The 18,205-nt window shown below is 43.1% G+C and overlaps 1 protein-coding gene across 1 annotated transcript in view; it reads left to right on the top strand.

Moving 5' to 3' along the window:
* The window catches only part of LOC311110871 (latent-transforming growth factor beta-binding protein 1-like), a 154,240-nt gene that overhangs the window by 86,601 nt on the left and 49,434 nt on the right, over positions 1-18,205 (top strand). Inside the window, exons 11-19 of the mRNA XM_084153471.1 lie at positions 2,188-2,397; positions 3,957-3,979; positions 4,915-5,026; positions 5,807-5,893; positions 8,305-8,430; positions 8,831-8,956; positions 10,087-10,212; positions 10,469-10,588; positions 15,073-15,195. Coding sequence (XP_084009597.1) covers positions 2,188-2,397; positions 3,957-3,979; positions 4,915-5,026; positions 5,807-5,893; positions 8,305-8,430; positions 8,831-8,956; positions 10,087-10,212; positions 10,469-10,588; positions 15,073-15,195 — 1,053 coding nt within the window. The remainder of the gene's footprint in view (positions 1-2,187; positions 2,398-3,956; positions 3,980-4,914; positions 5,027-5,806; positions 5,894-8,304; positions 8,431-8,830; positions 8,957-10,086; positions 10,213-10,468; positions 10,589-15,072; positions 15,196-18,205) is intronic.

Genomic DNA, 18,205 nt, shown 5'->3' with positions numbered 1-18,205 from the left:
TGGATTTTTGTTTTAGATTCCGTCTCTCACAAAAGTGAAGTGAAGTGTACCTATGATAAAAATTACAGACCTCTACATGCTTTGTAAGTAGGAAAACCTGCAAAATGGCAGTGTATCAAATACTTGTTCTCCCCACTGTACATACATATACAGTACAGTGAGGGAAAAAAGTATTTGATCCCCTGCTGATTTTGTACGTTTGCCCACTGACAAAGAAATATCAGTCTATAATTTTAATGGTAGGTTTATTTGAACAGTGAGAGACAGAATAAAAACAAAAAAATCCAGAAAAACGCATGTCAAAAATGTTATAAATTGATTTGCATTTTAATGAGGGAAATATGTATTTGACCCCCTCTCAATCAGAAAGATTTCTGGCTCCCAGGTGTCTTTTATACAGGTAACGAGCTGAGATTAGGAGCACACTCTTAAAGGGAGTGCTCCTAATCTCAGCTTGTTACCTGTATAAAAGACACCTGTCCACAAAAGTAATCAATCAATCAGATTCCAAACTCTCCACCATGGCCAAGACCAAAGAGCTCTCCAAGGATGTCAGGGACAAGATTGTAGACTTACACAAGGCTGGAATGGGCTACAAGACCATCGCCAAGCAGCTTGGTGAGAAGGTGACAACAGTTGGTGCGATTATTCGCAAATGGAAGAAACACAAAAGAACTGTCAATCGCCCTCGGCCTGGGGCTCCATGCAAGATCTCACCTTGTGGAGTTGCAATGATCATGAGAATGGTGAGGAATCAGCCCAGAACTACACGGGAGGATCTTGTCAATGATCTCAAGGCAGCTGGGACCATAGTCACCAAGAAAACAATTGGTAACATACTACGCTGTGAAGGAGTGCAAGGTCCCCCTGCTCAAGAAAGCACATATACAGGCCCGTCTGAAGTTTGCCAATGAACATCTGAATGATTCAGAGGAGAACTGGATGAAAGTGTTGTGTTCAGATGAGACCAAAATTGAGCTCTTTGGCATCAACTCAACTCGCCGTGTTTGGAGGAGGAGGAATGCTGCCTATGACCCCAAGAACACCATCCCCACCGTCAAACATGGAGGTGGAAACATTATGCTTTGGGGGTGTTTTTCTGCTAAGGGGACAGGACAACTTCACCGCATCAAAGGGACGATGGACGGGGCCATGTACCGTCAAATCTTGGGTGAGAACCTCCTTCCCTCAGCCAGGGCATTGAAAATGGGTCGTAGATGGGTATTCCAGCATGACAATGACCCAAAACACACGGCCAAGGCAACAAAGGAGTGGCTCAAGAGAAGCACATTAAGATCCTGGAGTGGCCTAGCCAGTCTCCAGACCTTAATCCTATAGAAAATCTGTGGAGGGAGCTGAAGGTTAGAGTTGCCAAACGTCAGCCTCGAAACCTTAATGACTTGGAGAAGATCTGCAAAGAGGAGTTGGACAAAATCCCTCCTGAGATGTGTGCAAACCTGGTGGCCAACTACAAGAAATGTCTGACCTCTGTGATTGCCAACAAGGGTTTTGCCACCAAGTACTAAGTCATGTTTTGCAGAGGGGTCAAATACTTATTTCCCTCATTAAAATGCAAATCATCCTTTTAAAAAATATATTTCCCTTTATTACTTTCCAACCCCACCACACATCAACCCTGTTACCCATAGATAGAAAAGCTAGACAATTCTTTACAATTTCAATTTTTTTGTAAAGCATGCATTCAATTGCCCCTCCCTGTTGCACACAACAAGCTTCCATTCCTCCTGTCACAAGGGGATTCATGGCTGATTTAAGATCGTCAACCATTTTACTTTATTTGGCACATTATAGACACTTACTATAGTTCTTTTTTTATTTAACCTCGAGATGGAAACACGTTTTTTATTAAGTTGAACATGTGCTGTTTATGACAGAATGTTAAAATAGGGTGAAATTCTATGTTTTTTTTCACCAATGTATACTACTCAAAAGGCACCCAATTTGTGGAATGACCCAGAGACTGATATACACAAATCTGTTACAACAACAAAATACAAACAGCATGTAACCTATTGTACGTTACATTGGAGTTAAATAAAATAAAATATCAGCCAAATTAGTCATATTTCATGTGGCCAGTTCTTTGGGACCGAAATGGATGTATATATTTTTTGCCTTACATAAAGAATGTATGTGCTTACTGTATTTTTCTTTTTTTAAATGTAGCTAAATTCAAGGAGATATGCCCTGGTGGGATGGGCTACACTGTCACGGGATCTTACAAGCCCAAAGCACCCAATCAACTACCCAAACTACCCATCAACATGCCAATGATCACCCACCAAGAGCCTGTGGCCCCGCCTCTGCCCCTCCCGACACCTGAGAAACCAGTGGAGGCCTTGAGCGTAGCTGAGAGACAGCTTCCCCCTGTACCAGGTAAGTCGTCAACATGCAATTCCCTCTGTACCAGGCGAGTCAACACTACACCACACAGCAAGCAACAGTAGAGGAGAAGCCATCTTTACTAATGTACTATGGAAAGACAGAACATTGGGCTGAGCTGGGACTTAGTGTGACTCATAGATAGGAGTTGCATGGTCTTTTAGAATCCAAGTGCAGTGCTCTATGGAATTTGGCGTCATACACTAAAACACATGGGCCCTGGGGCCATGCTCTTGTCTTTTCACTACGTGGGGCTGTTTTGATATGTGGAATTCCGTGTACAACTTTTTGATCCAAATAAGGAGTAATCCACCCGTTCAACAAAAGGCAGCACATACACTACCAGTCAAAAGTTTTGACACACCTACTCATTGAAGGGTTTTTCTTAAGAGTGTGCAAAGCTGTCATCAAGGCAAAGGGTGGCTATTTGAAGAATCTCAAATCTCAAATATATTTTGATTTGTGTAAGACTTTATTGGTTACTACATGATTCCATATGTGTTATTTCATAGTTTTGATGTCTTCACTATTATTCCACAATGTAGAAAATAGTAAAAATAAAGAAAAACCCTTGAATGAATAGGTGTGTCCAAACTTTTGACTGTTACTGTAAGTGAAACTAAACACAAAACAGATTTGTATTTGTATGCGTGTGTGAGTGTGTGGGGGGTCTTTAAAAAGATCTCTCAACCAGACATCAATTCAGTTCCACCCTGGACAGGATGATGAGGATTCACATGCTTTGGCTTGCCCTCGCCTCTCAAACTCCTGGATCCTTTGAGAGAGGAGAGATGGAGCTCCTCTTTCTTATTATTCAGGACATGCTTGGGAGCCGGCGAGGGAAAGAGAAACTTGGCAGCATTAGAGCGCACAGACTTGTCCAAATTACTGCTAAGCTTCTCTTGAGCTCCGAGTACAGAGGATTCCAATGCCGAGGACAGACTCAGACAAACAATAAGAGAGAGAGCCACTGCCCAAACCTGTGTAGATGAGTGTTTGCATGCCACAAGGGGCTAAAGCTGGCACCACTGAGCTAAAGATCCTGGTGGAGGGGATTTATTTACGCCCAATGTTATGCTACATTCATTGCAATCCGGTTTGTTTTTATGACCTCAAGATCTGAATACCGGAAAAACGCCAGAGGGTTGAGTTATGACATGGCATTTGTCCAGTGTTTAAAATAAGGTGTTAGTGGAACGACCTTGTAACTGATTAACATTTGTCCGTTGCTATGAAAAAGATCATGTTTCGACGCGGTCATGAACAGCTAAAAGTACTCCAGAGCCTGTAAAGTTGACAGTCTTATGAATTGCAAATGATTGGTCCTCTGGCACCAGCCGGAAAGGTTTATTGATTTATTCAAAAGCCTGAATATATTTAATGGAGAAATATAATGTAAATTGTGTCCTAAAAATCTAAGTATATGATGTACTTGCCTCTGACAAACCTTGGTAGTCAAGGGCAGGTATATCCAGCCTTGTGCTTCCAAATGGTCCCACTCTTTTTTGATCTCACTCTTGTTTTTTTTGTTTTTTGTTTGTTTTTATGGCCAGTAGCCACAGATGCACCTGAGCAGGTAGGTTGGGTTTCTTCTGCAACAAAAAAAACGGAAAAGAAAAAAGCTTTCTTGCATGCGACAAGAAGTATTCACCCTTTAGACTCTATGGCAACGACCTGCAGAAGCAGCCCGCAGCATCACCTCTGCATGAAGTCAGCATCGCCACTGCATGACTTTGAGCCAATCACTGCTCCATGCTTTCAGCCTAAGAACACTTCACAGTGGAACATCTATGTCAATGCCAATCACAGCTGCTAAGACTTTGCTCTTTGCACTTTGTCCAGCCTCATACTGTATGGATGCGTTTACACAGGCAGCCCAATTCTGATATTTTTCCACTAATTGGTCTTTTGACCAATCAGATCAGCTCTTTTGCCAATAATTGGGCAAATGATCAGAATCGGGCTGCCTGTGTAAACGCAGCCTAAGAGTCTCCAAAACGGAACAGTCCTGAAACCTTTCTGTAATGGATTTAGTATTGTATTATTACGTAAATATAGAAGCTCTCTTTTACAATATCCGGTCTTGGTTCTTTCAGAGGAACAGTGGACTCAGCTGCTTGAAACTCTTTAAAGCGCTTTGATAAGGGCAGAGTAAGTAAACACTATTGCACAATCCATTTTGACATCCTAGAGAAACTCCAAAGGTAAAAAAAAAAAGCTGAAGTCAAGTTGGAGTCCACACAACTGACAACTATAGACCCTGTCTACTCAATGAAAACCCATGTTTCGCTTCCCACCATCTTGCGCTACAAGCCCTTCAAGCTTTTTCCTTCCTTCAGCTGTCATGCAAGCGGATCTCCAATTAGTTTACTGCTGAGCAGCCTATATGACGAGCGCACGCATGACAGCGGTGCATGAACGGCGCTTGCTCACTGAAACCTCATGTCTATATGGATCAGTCCATTGACCCTGAGGTCCATATTGTGTTTGTCTTGTGTTCTGTCCTTTAAGGAGCTGGTTATTCTGGAGGCTACTAGTAGTAGTCCAATAGTTGAGGCCGAGGCTGGGCAGCCACAGCTCTCTCCCGGTGTCTCTACCATGAGGATGGAGCCGGCCTACAAAGGTGTCTCATCCATTTCCTTCCCCTCTACTCTCTCTGCTGCTATTTCAGTCTCACTGGGCTGGGCTCACTCTCACAGGGGAAAGTCCGCAAGTTATTTAATTATGATGGTTGTTTTGGCACTGTACTGTATTCTATGTAAGTGGGTATCCACTGGTGCTTTTCAGTCAATTCTACCTGACAGAATAAAAATGAAAATGTGTTGGTTTGAAAAAATATCTTGTGGTCTTTCCCCTGTAACAGGACTAATTGTCATACGGAAAAGAGCACCTGCCATTTGTGATGGGTCTTACATTTTTACATTTTACATTTTAGTCATTTAGCAGACGCTCTTATCCAGAGCGACTTACAGGAGCAATTAGGGTTAAGTGCCTTGCTCAAGGGCACATCGACAGATTTTTCACCTAGTCGGCTCGGGGATTAGAACCAGCGACCTTTCGGTTACTGGCACAACGCTCTTAACCACTAAGCCACCTGCCGCCTGTGATGGGTCTTCTCCAGACTCAAGTCTAGGGTTATCTTAATTGAAACGCAAGGTTTCAATTGTTGTAAAAAGGGTTGTTTTATTGTTCCATTCAATACATATCCAAGCTGGAAAAATCTTTAAACAACTGTCAGCTCAGCACTTGATGGTGAAGAGTGATTTGTCTCTGTCCACTGGGATTGTTGATTTCTACAGCGCTCTGTATTACAGTTTTACACATTGAAGCACTCATTTTAAAGATCACAGAAAGTTTGACTGCACTGTTCTCTCCCCTGGCTCTATCTGTCCTGGTCTCTCAGAAGTTGTGGAGAAAACGTCCCCCCCTGCTCCAGCCCTGATCCTCCCCACCAATGCTGGCCAGGACATCGCCCCTACTCAGTCCGCAGGTAAGAGCTCACACTGACATACAGTAACACACAGTAACACCGTGACATTTGGACGTAGTTTAGTGTTAGGTCAATGTGCTGCTGACGGGTTGATACCTACTATCCCTGCTACATTCTCTATCTAAGCTATCCCAAGCTGATTGTGTAGAAATCATGAATGAATAGAGGCCTGAAGGGGACACATGATTAGTTCATAAATACACCCAGTGTTATCTCCCACACTCGCCCAGTGTTATCTCCCACACTCGCCCAGTGTTATCTCCCACACTCGCCCAGTGTTATCTCCCACACTCGCCCAGTGTTATCTCCCACACTCGCCCATTAACTGACCCTTTATTTGTGTTTAACCCTGTATCTGAATTCCTCACAGGTCATGGGCAAAAAATAGGCCGATAAGAGGAATTTGCGCAGACTGGGAACATGGCACTTTCTAATTCTCCATGACCTCCTTTCTTTGTCCTTGGGGTTCTCCCCCGTTGTGAGAATATTTCGCTCTCTTCTATATTTAGGAAGCATGTGTTGTTGTTAAGGGGCCACAGCAACATGACGTCTCTCTCTCCACTAGATGTGAATAGTCTAACAACATCATTATGGCTTCAAATCACTCCAATGAAAATGCTGAGAAACGTTTTCTTTCTCAGCTGACCCTCACTGAAATGTATTTGGGTCCTGTATTGTTTTATTTAAGAGATTCCAATTTTAGATTTTGTTGCCGTGGTTCTTCAAATGAGAAGGGGAAGGACAGTGATTGGTGCCATTGCTAGGCAACCACTTGTGCGAAACCCACCTGTTTTTATTTTGATACCCTGGACGAGGAAGACGGGAATTTTCAGAGCAGTAGAGGAGAGAGAGTGTCGGCACGGAGACGAGTGTGGAGGGAAGGGAGTGGAACTATCTGGTGCCAGGCCCACATAAACCTATTGGACTAATCAGGGGACCGCAGGGGTATTTTGGTTTATTTTTGCTAGGCGGATATCCAAACCCCCAGACCTCTCTCATCTCAGCGTTTTACGTCCTGGTGTCCCAGAAAGGTGACACTATATTAAGAGACCACAGAAATGTTATGAGGCTTCCTGATGACAGACACTCAGTAAACTGGGTGGCATAATTGCCTCCCTCTTTTCTTAATCATCCTTACTGTGATTAGACTCTGGTCTCTGTGCCTCAATGCTTGCTAATCATTCTGGACGTGATGTTTATTTTTAAAGTAAATCCTCTATAAAACACAACAATAGTTTGATTGTACCACGTCGAAGATGCTCTTTAAGATGTACTAATAATTACACTCGCTAAGCATTCTGCACCTCAACCAAGCAATCAATTAGTCAATCAATGAAATTATAGTGCTTTTTACAAATATGTTTGTCACAAAGTGCTCAACAATAACACTCGACCAAGAGTAAGCAGACATTAGAGCAGGAGCCCATCCTCCTCTGTTTGACTGATGTCCTCCCTAAATCCTATATAAAACACAACAGTCATTTAACTGTATTTCTGAGGCGATGCCACTGTAGCATATTTGAGCAAAGAAACCTCACCTATTGAAATGTGTACAGTAATACTTCAATTAATTTAATTCCACCATACTGGCCTGCTGAGCTATGAAGAAGCCCAGTCGTTATTAATAGCATACATCAGAGAGGAGTAATGTATTGTTAATGTGCTATCGAGCCTGCTGACATTTTGACTACCTCAGTAAAACACTGTAATTCTTAGGTAATATATTGATAATGTCTTTTGATAGAATGCCATGTGACAATCTATCACCACTAATTAAATCCCCCTTTCATTTTCTCTACTTCTCATCAAGTTCGAAAATGGCCCAACCTTTCAGTCACTGTGATTTGACAGTTGTGCAGTTTCGGCTTATATGGAGTCCTGACGTCTCTAGGAACTGTAGACCCAGTGGTCCACTTCTGTAATATGTCTGCATATCGGTGCCTTTTGATGGGTATTAGACACTATGATTTACTCTATTCCCTACTTTTCCTATGTGGTATGTAAGGCAATTACCCACAGTCAAGACTGAGTAGACAGATTGATGCACATACTGACCAGATTTGTCATACAGCAACACATTTGCAGCCATGAGTGGGATGCTGATGAGACTATCGGCTAGGGAGAGGAAAGGCCATTTGCAGGAATGGAATAGATTTATTTATGCCGCAAATATTGAAACTGTATTTATGTATTTAGTATTTGAAGAGTAGCATGAGGTTTCTTTCTCTCTCTCTCTCTTCTCTCTCTCTATCTCTCTATCTCTCTATCTCTCTCTCTCTCTCTCTATCTCTCTCTATCTCTCTCTCTCTCTCTCTCTCTCTCTCTCTCTCTCTCTCTCTCTCTATCTCTATCTCTCTCTATCTCTCTCTATCTCTCTCTATATCTCTCTCTATCTCTCTTCTCTTGGCCAGAGGTGGATGAGTGCAAGGTCAACCCTCACATCTGTGGCCAGGGGATCTGCTACAACACTGTGGAGGGTTATAACTGCATCTGTAACGAGGGCTACCAGATGGACGAGACACACACCACCTGTGTAGGTGAGAAACAAGAAGTCAAAGGTCACATCCATTTATCAGACCAATGGGAATAGTGTTCTTCTCATTTGGTCTGATTTTATTAGGCTTTCACTCTTCACATTGCCCCCTGAAGGTAGATTAATTTAATTACATCATTAAATGGGAATGATTTTACTAGCCTTTCAGCATTTTGGAGGCCTCTGTTGATGAATGAATAGTTATGTAGAAATGTAGAGTTGGAGAATCCTTTAGCAACCTCTTTGCTATAGTGATGGTTTGAAATTAACACTATATTCAATGTATCTATATTAATTGCATCTCATGCTACTTTAATCGAATGACTTTAGCATGTCAGTATGTCTCTAAGCAAGTTGACCCATGTTCCATCCCATGTCTCCTGCCATGCTGTATCTGTGGACAGATGTTGATGAATGCCTGGAGTCTGCATCATTGTGCTCCAACGGCCGCTGCAAGAACACTCCCGGCAGCTTCCTGTGTGTGTGCCAACCAGGCTTCATGACAGATGAGGAGGGAACCAGTTGCATTGGTAAAGCCATTTCACACACATACCACCACACTCCCTGAAATACAGAGACACACCAAAAACAGTAGTAGAAGCCTAGGAGATTCAATACATGTTGTGCACCGCAGCAACACGCATTTGGATTGCCGTTTGGGTGTTTTCATTTCATTTCCCCAGTTGTCTTCAGTATAGTTCCCCGTTGGCTTAGCCACCCTCCCTGGAGATAGGGGCTGTGTTTTAGGAGGTGACCACAGTGTGGCCCATTAGCAATGTCCTCCCCATCATTCTCCCCATCCTGGGATATAAATACTGTGTACACTGTCATTAGGTGGTTTCTGGTGTTTCTACACACGTTTTCTCTTACACAAAATGACACAAAATGAGGTTTGCAGAGGCAAAAAGCCGGTGATTATTTCCCCATAACTGCAGTGTAACAGTCGAACATCTGAAAATGAAATATGAGGGTATAATTTATTACTGTTTGCAAGGGATTTATATGTGGATATGAGTAATTGATCTATTATTAAGAAGAGCACCAAAACAGGCAACTTGAGGACGACAACCCTAAATATTTTGTAGGCAGATGGAACGTTCAGTGACTGGATGAAAACTAGACTAAAAAGACATTGAGTACACTAACTTACCCAGAAGCAACACTACATGCCACGTTAAAACAGAAAGAAAGTGTGCACTCTATGTGCAATCTGTAACTTGTTTTGTTGACTCATGGATTTACACTCTACGTCAGGGTGGGGGATGTTTGTTTTCTAAGGAAGGGAGTGGTACCCTGGATACCCTGGTAAATGGAGGTCTGGCACAGATCAATGGACAGATCAAGAGATTCTATCACTTTAGCCTGAACTTAAGCTACCCTTGCTGATATTGGACGGAGAAGTGTCTGACATGTTTGTAAAACATTAGTGACATAGCACTAGAATTATTGGTACATTTCGCCAGGGTTTTGGGAATTATGCTTAATGGATTCGGGTGAGTACCAAAAAAGGAATGATTATTCTTGAAAGATTCTTGAATTTACTGTCTTTGTTGGAGCCAAGTGACCGCTCTGCTATCCTCAAATCTCTCCCTCTCTCCCATCTCCATCTCTCTCTATCCCTCTCTCCCTCCCTCTCTCCTTCTCTGCATCCCTTTCTCAGATTTAAACGAGTGTCTGAACCCCAACGCTTGTCATGAGGATGGTTTTTGTGTCAACAACGTGGGTTCCTACAGCTGTCAGCACTGTGACAGTGGCTACAGGATGAGCCCAACAGGCCAGTGTGAAGGTACTTGACGCACCCTTCACACATTTGGGTTCTAGTTTGAGAGCTTTAGGGGCAGGAGAATTAGAGGGGGTTTCATGGTAAGACAAGGGCAGGGCTGTTTTTGCCCTATCAACAACATGGTATGCATATGGCTTACTCACACATCACCCACTCATCCCACTCAAACCAATGGCCTTTTCTGGTGTTGATTCTCTCCTTGCCTCTCTTTTATGTTCCTAACTCTCTCTCTTTCTTTCTCTCTCACTCTCTCTCATAGATATAAATGAGTGTCTGGACTTGGGTGTGTGTCCGTCCGGCCTGTGCATCAACTTCCCAGGCTCGTATGAGTGTGATCTGTGTCCAAAGGGCTTCCAGGGCCAGGGAGGACAGTGTGTCGGTATGTGACTGAACATTCTCCTACCCTCACAAATAATCAGGAGCATCGAAATTACTGGAGTGGCTTGGCTCTGCATTCAAATTCCTTCCACCAATTTGGTAGATTAGTTTGGCAATCCATCGTTCTGTCTTGTTTGCGGGTATGTGTGCGCACGCATGTACAGTTTAAACATACACTACATGACCAAAAGAATGTGGACACCTGCTCGTCGAACATCTCATTCCAAAATTACAGGCATTAATATGGAGCCTCCACTCTTCTGGGAAGGCTTTTCACTAGATGTTGGAACATTGCTGCGGGGACTTGCTTCCATTCAGCCACAAGAGCATTAGTGAGGTCGGGCACTGATGTTGGGAGATTAGGCCTGGCTCAAAGTCGGCGTTCCAATTCATCCCAAAGGTGTTCGATGGGATTGAGGACAGGGCTCTATGCAGGCCAGTCAAGTTCTTCCACACCGATCGCGCTTTGTGCATGGGGGCATTGTTATGCTGAAACAGGAAAGGGCCTTCCCCAAACTGTTACCACAAAGTTGGAAGCACAGAATCGTCTAGAATATCATTGTATGCTGTGGCGTTAAGATTTCCTTCACTGGAACTAAGGGGCCAAGCACAAACCATGAAAAACAGCCCCAGACCATTATTCCTCCTCCACCAAACTTTACAGTTGGCACTATGCATTGGGGCAGGTAATGCTCTCCTGGCATCCACCAAACCCAGATTAGTCCGTCGGACTGCCAGATGGTGAAGCGTGATTCATTGCTCCAGAGTCAGATGGCGGCGAGCTTTACACCACTCCAACCGATGCTTGGCATTGCGCATGGTGATCTTAGGCTTGTGTGCGGCTGCTCTGCCATGGAAACCCATTTCATGAAGCTCCCGCCGAACAGTTCCTGTGCTGACGTTGCTTCCAGAGGCAGTTTGGAACTCGGTAGTGAGTGTTGCAACCGAGGACAGACAATTTTTATGCGCTACGCGCTTCCGCATTCGGCAGTCCTGTTCTGTGAGCTTGTGTGGCCTACCACTTCACAGCCATGCCATTGTTGCACCTAGACGTTTCCACTTCACAATAACAGCACTTACAGTTGACCGGGGAAGCTCTAGCAGCGCAGAAATTTGACGAACTGACTTGTTGGAAAGGTGGCATCCTATGACGATGCCACGTTGAATGTCAGCTCTTCAGTAAGGCCATTCTACTGACAATGTTTGTCTATGGACATTGCATGGCTGTGTGCTCGATTGTATACACCTGTCAGAAACGGGTGTGGCTGAAATAGCCGAATCCACTAATTTGAAGAGGTGTCCACATACATTTGTATACAGTTGAAGTCGGATGTTTACATACACCTTAGCCAAATACATTTAAACTCAGTTTTTCACAATTCCTGACATTTATTCCTAATAAAAATTCCCTGTCTTAGGTCAGTTAGGATCACCACTTTATTTTAAGAATGTGAAATGTCAGAATAATAGTAGAGAGAATTATTTATTTAAGCTTTTATTTCTTTCATCACATTCCCAGTGGGTCAGAAGTTTACATACACTCAATTAGTATTTGGTAGCATTGCCTTTAAACTGTTTAACTTAGGTCAAACGTTTCGGGTAGCCTTCCACAAGCTTCCCACAATAAGTTGGGTGAATTTTGGTCCATTCCTCCTGACAGAGCTTGTGTAACTGAGTCAGGTTTGTAGGCCTCCTTGCTCGCACACGCTTTTTCAGTTCTGCCCACACATTTTCTGTAGGATTGAGGTCAGGGCTTTGTGATGGCCACTCCAATACCTTGACTTTGTTGTCCTTAAGCCATTTTCCCACAACTTTGGAAGTATGCTTGGGGTCATTGTCCATTTGGAAGACCCATTTGCAACCAAGCTGTAACTTCCTGACTGATACCTTGAGATGTTGCTTCAATATATCCACATAATTTTCCTTCCTCATGATGCCATCTATTTTGTGAAGTGCACCAGATCTTCTGCAGCAAAGCACCCCCACAACATGATTCTGCCACCCCCTTTTTCCTCCAAAAATAACGATGGTCATTATGGCCAAACAGTTCTAATTTTGTTTCATCAGACCAGAGGACATTTCTCTAAAAAGTACAATCTTTGTCCCCTTGTGCAGTTGCAAACCGTAGTCTGGCTTTTTTATGGCGGCTTTGGAGCAGTGGCTTTTTCCTTGCTGAGCGGCCTTTCAGGTTATGTTGATATAGCACTCGTTTTACTGTGGATATAGATACTTTTGTACCTGTTTCCTCCAGCATCTTCACAAGGTCCTTTGCTGTTGTTCTGGGATTGATTTGCACTTTTCGCACCAAACTACGTTCATCTCTAGGAGACAGAACGCGTCTCCTTCCTGAGCAGTATGATGGCTGCGTGGTCCCATGGTGTTTATACTTGCGTACTATTGTTTGTACAGATGAACGTGGTACCTTCAGGCGTATGGAAATTGCTCCCAAGGATGAACCAGACTTGTGGAGGTTTACAATTCTTTTTCTGAGGTCTTGGCTGATTTCTTTTGATTTTCCCATGATGTCAAGCAAAGAGGCACTCAGTTTGAAGGTAGGCCTTGAAATACATCCACAGGTACACCTCCAATTGACTAAAATGATGTCAATTAGCCTATCAGAAGCTTCTAAAGCCATTACATTTTTCTGGAATTTTCCAAGCTGTTTAAAGGCACAGTCAACTAAGTTTATGTAAACTTCTTACCCGCTGGAATTGTGATACAGTGAATTAAAAGTGAAATAATCTGTCTGTAAACAATTGTTGGAAAAATTACTTGTGTCATGCACAAAGTAGATGTCCTAACCGACTTGCCAAAACTATAGTTTGTTAACAAGACATTTGTGGAGTGGTTGAAAAACGAGTTTCAATGACTCCAACCTAAGTGAATGTAGACTTCCGACTTCAACTGTATATAGTGTAGGTGTGTGTGTGTCTGTACGACTGTGTGTGTATTTGTGTGTGTACGCGTGTGGGGAGAACACCCACTGCTCTGCTGTTAGGCGTGTGCTTTGTCCTGCGGCTGTTATTGACATTGGCTCATCCCCCACTCCATCTCTCTTTCACTCCGCCTTTACTACGAAGTCCAAGAGTTTCCCCAGAATCCCTGAGCCACAGCGTTGGTTCACTGCTTCTCGGTCTTCTCAAAGCCCTCACACAGACTGCAAGCAAGGGAATTTAGGACAGACTGTATTTTTGTTGAGGTATTTAGTGAGACAATATCAATATTTAGCATTTCTAAGACAATCCTCGTTTAATCTTTAGCATTTCATACCACCCTGCGCTTACACCTAATAAGTGTTTACCCTGCTGTTGGTCATATACATCCCGCCTTCTAAAACGTACTAGCTACATGTGGAATGCAGAGTAGGTTGCTGGGTACAGGATAGCTGATTGAGGGCAGTCTGGTGGTACTTTGTCTGTCTTGTCAATGAGGTGCATTAGGCCTCACATCAGGTTTAATCCTAGTTCCAGGACATCATGTGAGCTGCCTGGGAGACCTGCAGCAGAATCAACAAACACATTCTAGTAGTGAAATCCCTACCCTGTATTGACAGTATTGCCCAGCCATATTTAACCATGAGTTTCTAGGAACCTAATCCATTTCTGTTTAATGCCAACCATGGACACATACAATTACGGCCAAATATATTGGCACCCTTCTGCAGTTATCTTGGCGAAAGGCTGTGCAACCGAGTACTAGCTCCGGGTGCCAATAATATTGTCCATGCCATTTGTCTTTATTTTCTCAATTGAAATTGTAAACATAAGTTTACAAAAATAAAATTGGTTCTGTAATGTTGAAAATCTAATCACAAGTTATGGTGACCAATATTTTTTTAAATCTTACTTTAGAAGAAATAGGAAATGATTTAAGAAAACTACAAGGGTGCTAATATATTTGGTCGCAACTGTACAAGAACAAAGAACACCTTAGGAAAGGTGCATCACTCAGCGTTTCCAGAGAGTATGTGTTGCATGTGGTGGATGGTTGTGAGTAGTATTCACACAGTATCCTCACCCAGCCACTGTTGGTAGACATGATGCGAGTCGGGACAGGAAATCGTTAGAACATGTGACACAGTCCAGATAGGCCTTTATAGCAGCAGTAACCCAGCCTGCAGATGTCTGGGTCACACAGCCAATCCCATAGGGAGACCTCCAAAGTCTCACTGGAGGTAGTGGTGCTGGTTTAGCTCCTTAGCTAGATCATGCCAACTTTCAATGGGTCTGTGTCTGTATGGTTGTATCCTATCCAAGATAATGAGGGTTGTTTACACAAATTATGCAGTTCCAGGTGTATTACCTCAACCCAGGTGAAGGTTGGCCCAATCCATGAATCACACATGCAAGAATACCAGTGTGCTGGAGTTTCTTTTTCAAATATCCTACCTAACATGCCAGCATGTTTAAACAGTTAAGATATTAAACACATTGTAAAAGTCTTTGAATATATTTCTTTGCCTCCCATTTTCTTGACTCTGTCCAGACGTAGACGAATGCCGGGACCCGTCAACTTGTGCCAACGGGAAGTGCTCCAACTTTGAAGGATACTTTGTCTGCTCGTGTAACGATGGATTCACGCTCAGCTTAGATGGACAATCATGCGAAGGTAACATCCTAATTCTATGTCCTAGTGTCTATCTAGTGTTTCACGGTTCTATGTGACTTTCAAATGACAGCCCAAAACTAGCTCTACCAAGTCTCTAAGTGATCTAGAAGACTGGATGACATTATAACTGGATGATGTCATAGTTCAGAGAATTACCCTTATAGCCCAAGCTGAATGAGCCACTGGTTAGAAACTTCCAGAATGTCCATAAATATAAACGGCATAATTGCTGCAGAGAGTGAATCCTGTAAAAGTAAGTACTACCTCATAATTACTCATTTGTTCGGGCACTGTTTGTATATGTGACATAGTTAATGACTCTGCCTGCCTAAGACTGTCAGTTTAGCCCAGCAAAGCACTTTTTCCTGACTTTTTCCACAGTATTTTGTGCCAGTCACAAGGTACCTTGCTTAAAGGACTATTTTACCCATGTAATCCAGTGGTTTTGTTGTTTTCAGTAGTCCAAGGTAGACACATTCACATAAAATCACGTTTCAAAACAATGTTTGAGTCTAGATATCTAGCTTTGAATGTCCTGATGTTCCCAATTGTCCGTTTGGGTCAATTCCTACAACTCCCAAGATTCCCCTATCTCTAACTGGGTGGCGTGGTCGGTGTGTGGGTTGAACTTGGTTCAACACGTAGTTGTCAAACAGTGGAGGCTGCTGAGGGGAGGATGGCTCATAATAATGGCTGGAATGGAGTGAATGGAATGGCATCAAACACATAGATACCATTTGATACCATTCCACTAATTCCGCTCCAGACATTATTATGAGCCTGTCCACCCCAATTAAGGTGCCACCAACCTCATGTGGTGTCTCAAAAGTGCTTTTTATAAGACAGGAGAGATTATTTCACAGAAATAATAATAATGTTCCTTGAGATTGCCGGAGTTTTGAGTGACGGAAAGTAGCTAACAGCCATGCTCTGTGCTCTCTCATGTCTCGTCATTGAGCAGAGCAGCCCAAGCAGAGCCGTTGCTATACTCACATACACGCAGAGCCGGCATGAGCAGAGTGCATGCAGAGCCAGCAGCGTGCAGAAAGCGGGTGACACACAGAGAGGAGCAGCTAATTTACTAACAGAGGAAATTATTTCTAATTTCTGGTTTAGGGCAGAAGTAATCGGGCCTGGGTAGAGTAGGGCCTGATTGTTGCAGGCATGGGATCGGGCAGAGCTCTAGTAAACATTGATCACAGAAGATCATTTGAATTACACGCCCACCATCGGTTGAACACATATGAACAGCGCGAGAGGTGGAGTCAGCTAGCACATGCTGCTTTCTGGGAATCACTGGCATAGAAGAGCAGGTTGGAAGTGCAAAGTCTCGCATGGTGACATACTTTGATTCGGCTATGAACTTTTTATACAGACGGCATGTTTCGATAGCTATGATGCAACTGTAGGCTAAATTATGATATTTCCAGACCGTATGTATGGTGGATTGACTAGAAATACACGTGAAAATTGATTTTGGCTAAAATTCCCCTTTAAGATGGAGGCCTTGTAGCGCATGTTTATAAATCATTCAGGATTTGCCCGGCAGCTCTCAACCTATTCAGCGGACCATAGTGCCCAGAGTGAAGCTAATGGATCCTGCTGAATAAATTATGGAATTTCAATAACCAACTTGGGCTGTTTGGGGCAATGAAAGTATATGACACAAAGTAAATGAAACACTAAGAGTTGCCACTCAAGTTGCTACCACATATGAATGTCTCGTCATACAGTTGAAGTCGGAAGTTTACATACACTTAGGTTGGAGTCATTAAAACTTGTTTTTCAACCACTCCACAAATGTCTTGTTAACAAACTATAGTTTTGGCAAGTCGGTTAGGACATCTACTTTGTGCATGACACAGGTACTTTTTCCAACAATTGTTTACAGACAGATTATTTCACTTTTAATTCACTGTATCACAATTCCAGTGGGTCAGAAGTTTACATACACTAAGTTGACTGTGCTTTTAAACAGCTTGGAAAATTCTAGAAAATGATGTCATGGCTTTAGAAGCTTCTGATAGGCTAATTGACATAATTTGAGTCAATTGGAGGTGTACCTGTGAATGTAATTCAAGGCCTACCTTCAAACTCAGTGACTCTTTGCTTGACCTCATGGGAGAAAAAAAAAAGAAATCAGCCAAGACCTCAGAAAAAAATTGGTAGACCTCCACAAGTCTGGTTCATCCTTGGGAGCAATTTCCAAACGCCTGAACGTACCACGTTCATCTGTACAAGCAATAGTACGCAAGTATAAACCCCATGGGACCACGCAGCCGTCATACCGCTCAGGAAGGAGACGCATTCTGTCTCCTAGAGATGAGCGTACTTTGGTGCGAAAAGTGCAAATAAATCCCAGAACAACAGCAAAGGACCTTGTGAAGATGCTGGAGGAAACAGGTACAAAAGTATCTATATCCACAGTAAAACAAGTGATATATATAGACATAACCTGAAAGGCCGCTCAGCAAAGAAGAAGCCACTGCTCCAAAACCGCCATAAAAAAGCCAGACTACGGTTTGCAACTGCACATGGGGACAAAGATCGTACTTTTTGGAGAAATGTCCTCTGGTCTGATGAAACAAAAATAGAACTGTTTGGCCATAATGACCATCGTTATGTTTGGAGGAAAAAGGGGGAAGCTTACAAGCCGAAGAACACCATCCCAACCGTGAAGCACAGGGGTGGCAGCATCATGCTGTGGGGGTGCTTTGCTGCAGGAGGGACTGGTGCACTTCACAAAATAGATGGCATCATGAGGAAGGAAAATTATGTGGCTATATTGAAGCAACATCTCAAGACATCAGTAAGGAAGTTAAAGCTTGGTTGCAAATGGGTCTTCCAAATGGACAATGACCACAAGCATACTTCCAAAGTTGTGGCAAAATGGCTTAAGGACAACAAAGTCAAGGTATTGGAGTGGCCATCACAAAGCCCTGCCCTCAATCCTATAGAAAATGTGTAGGCAGAACTGAAAAAGCGTGTGCGAGCAAGGAGGCCTACAAAC

The sequence above is a fragment of the Coregonus lavaretus genome (genome assembly GCF_964263955.1).
Source record: "Coregonus lavaretus genome assembly, chromosome: 36".
In the NCBI taxonomy this organism is placed as follows: Eukaryota; Metazoa; Chordata; class Actinopteri; order Salmoniformes; family Salmonidae; genus Coregonus; species Coregonus lavaretus.
Note: the sequence above shows the minus strand (reverse complement) of the source record. Positions and strands in the feature narration are given on the sequence as shown.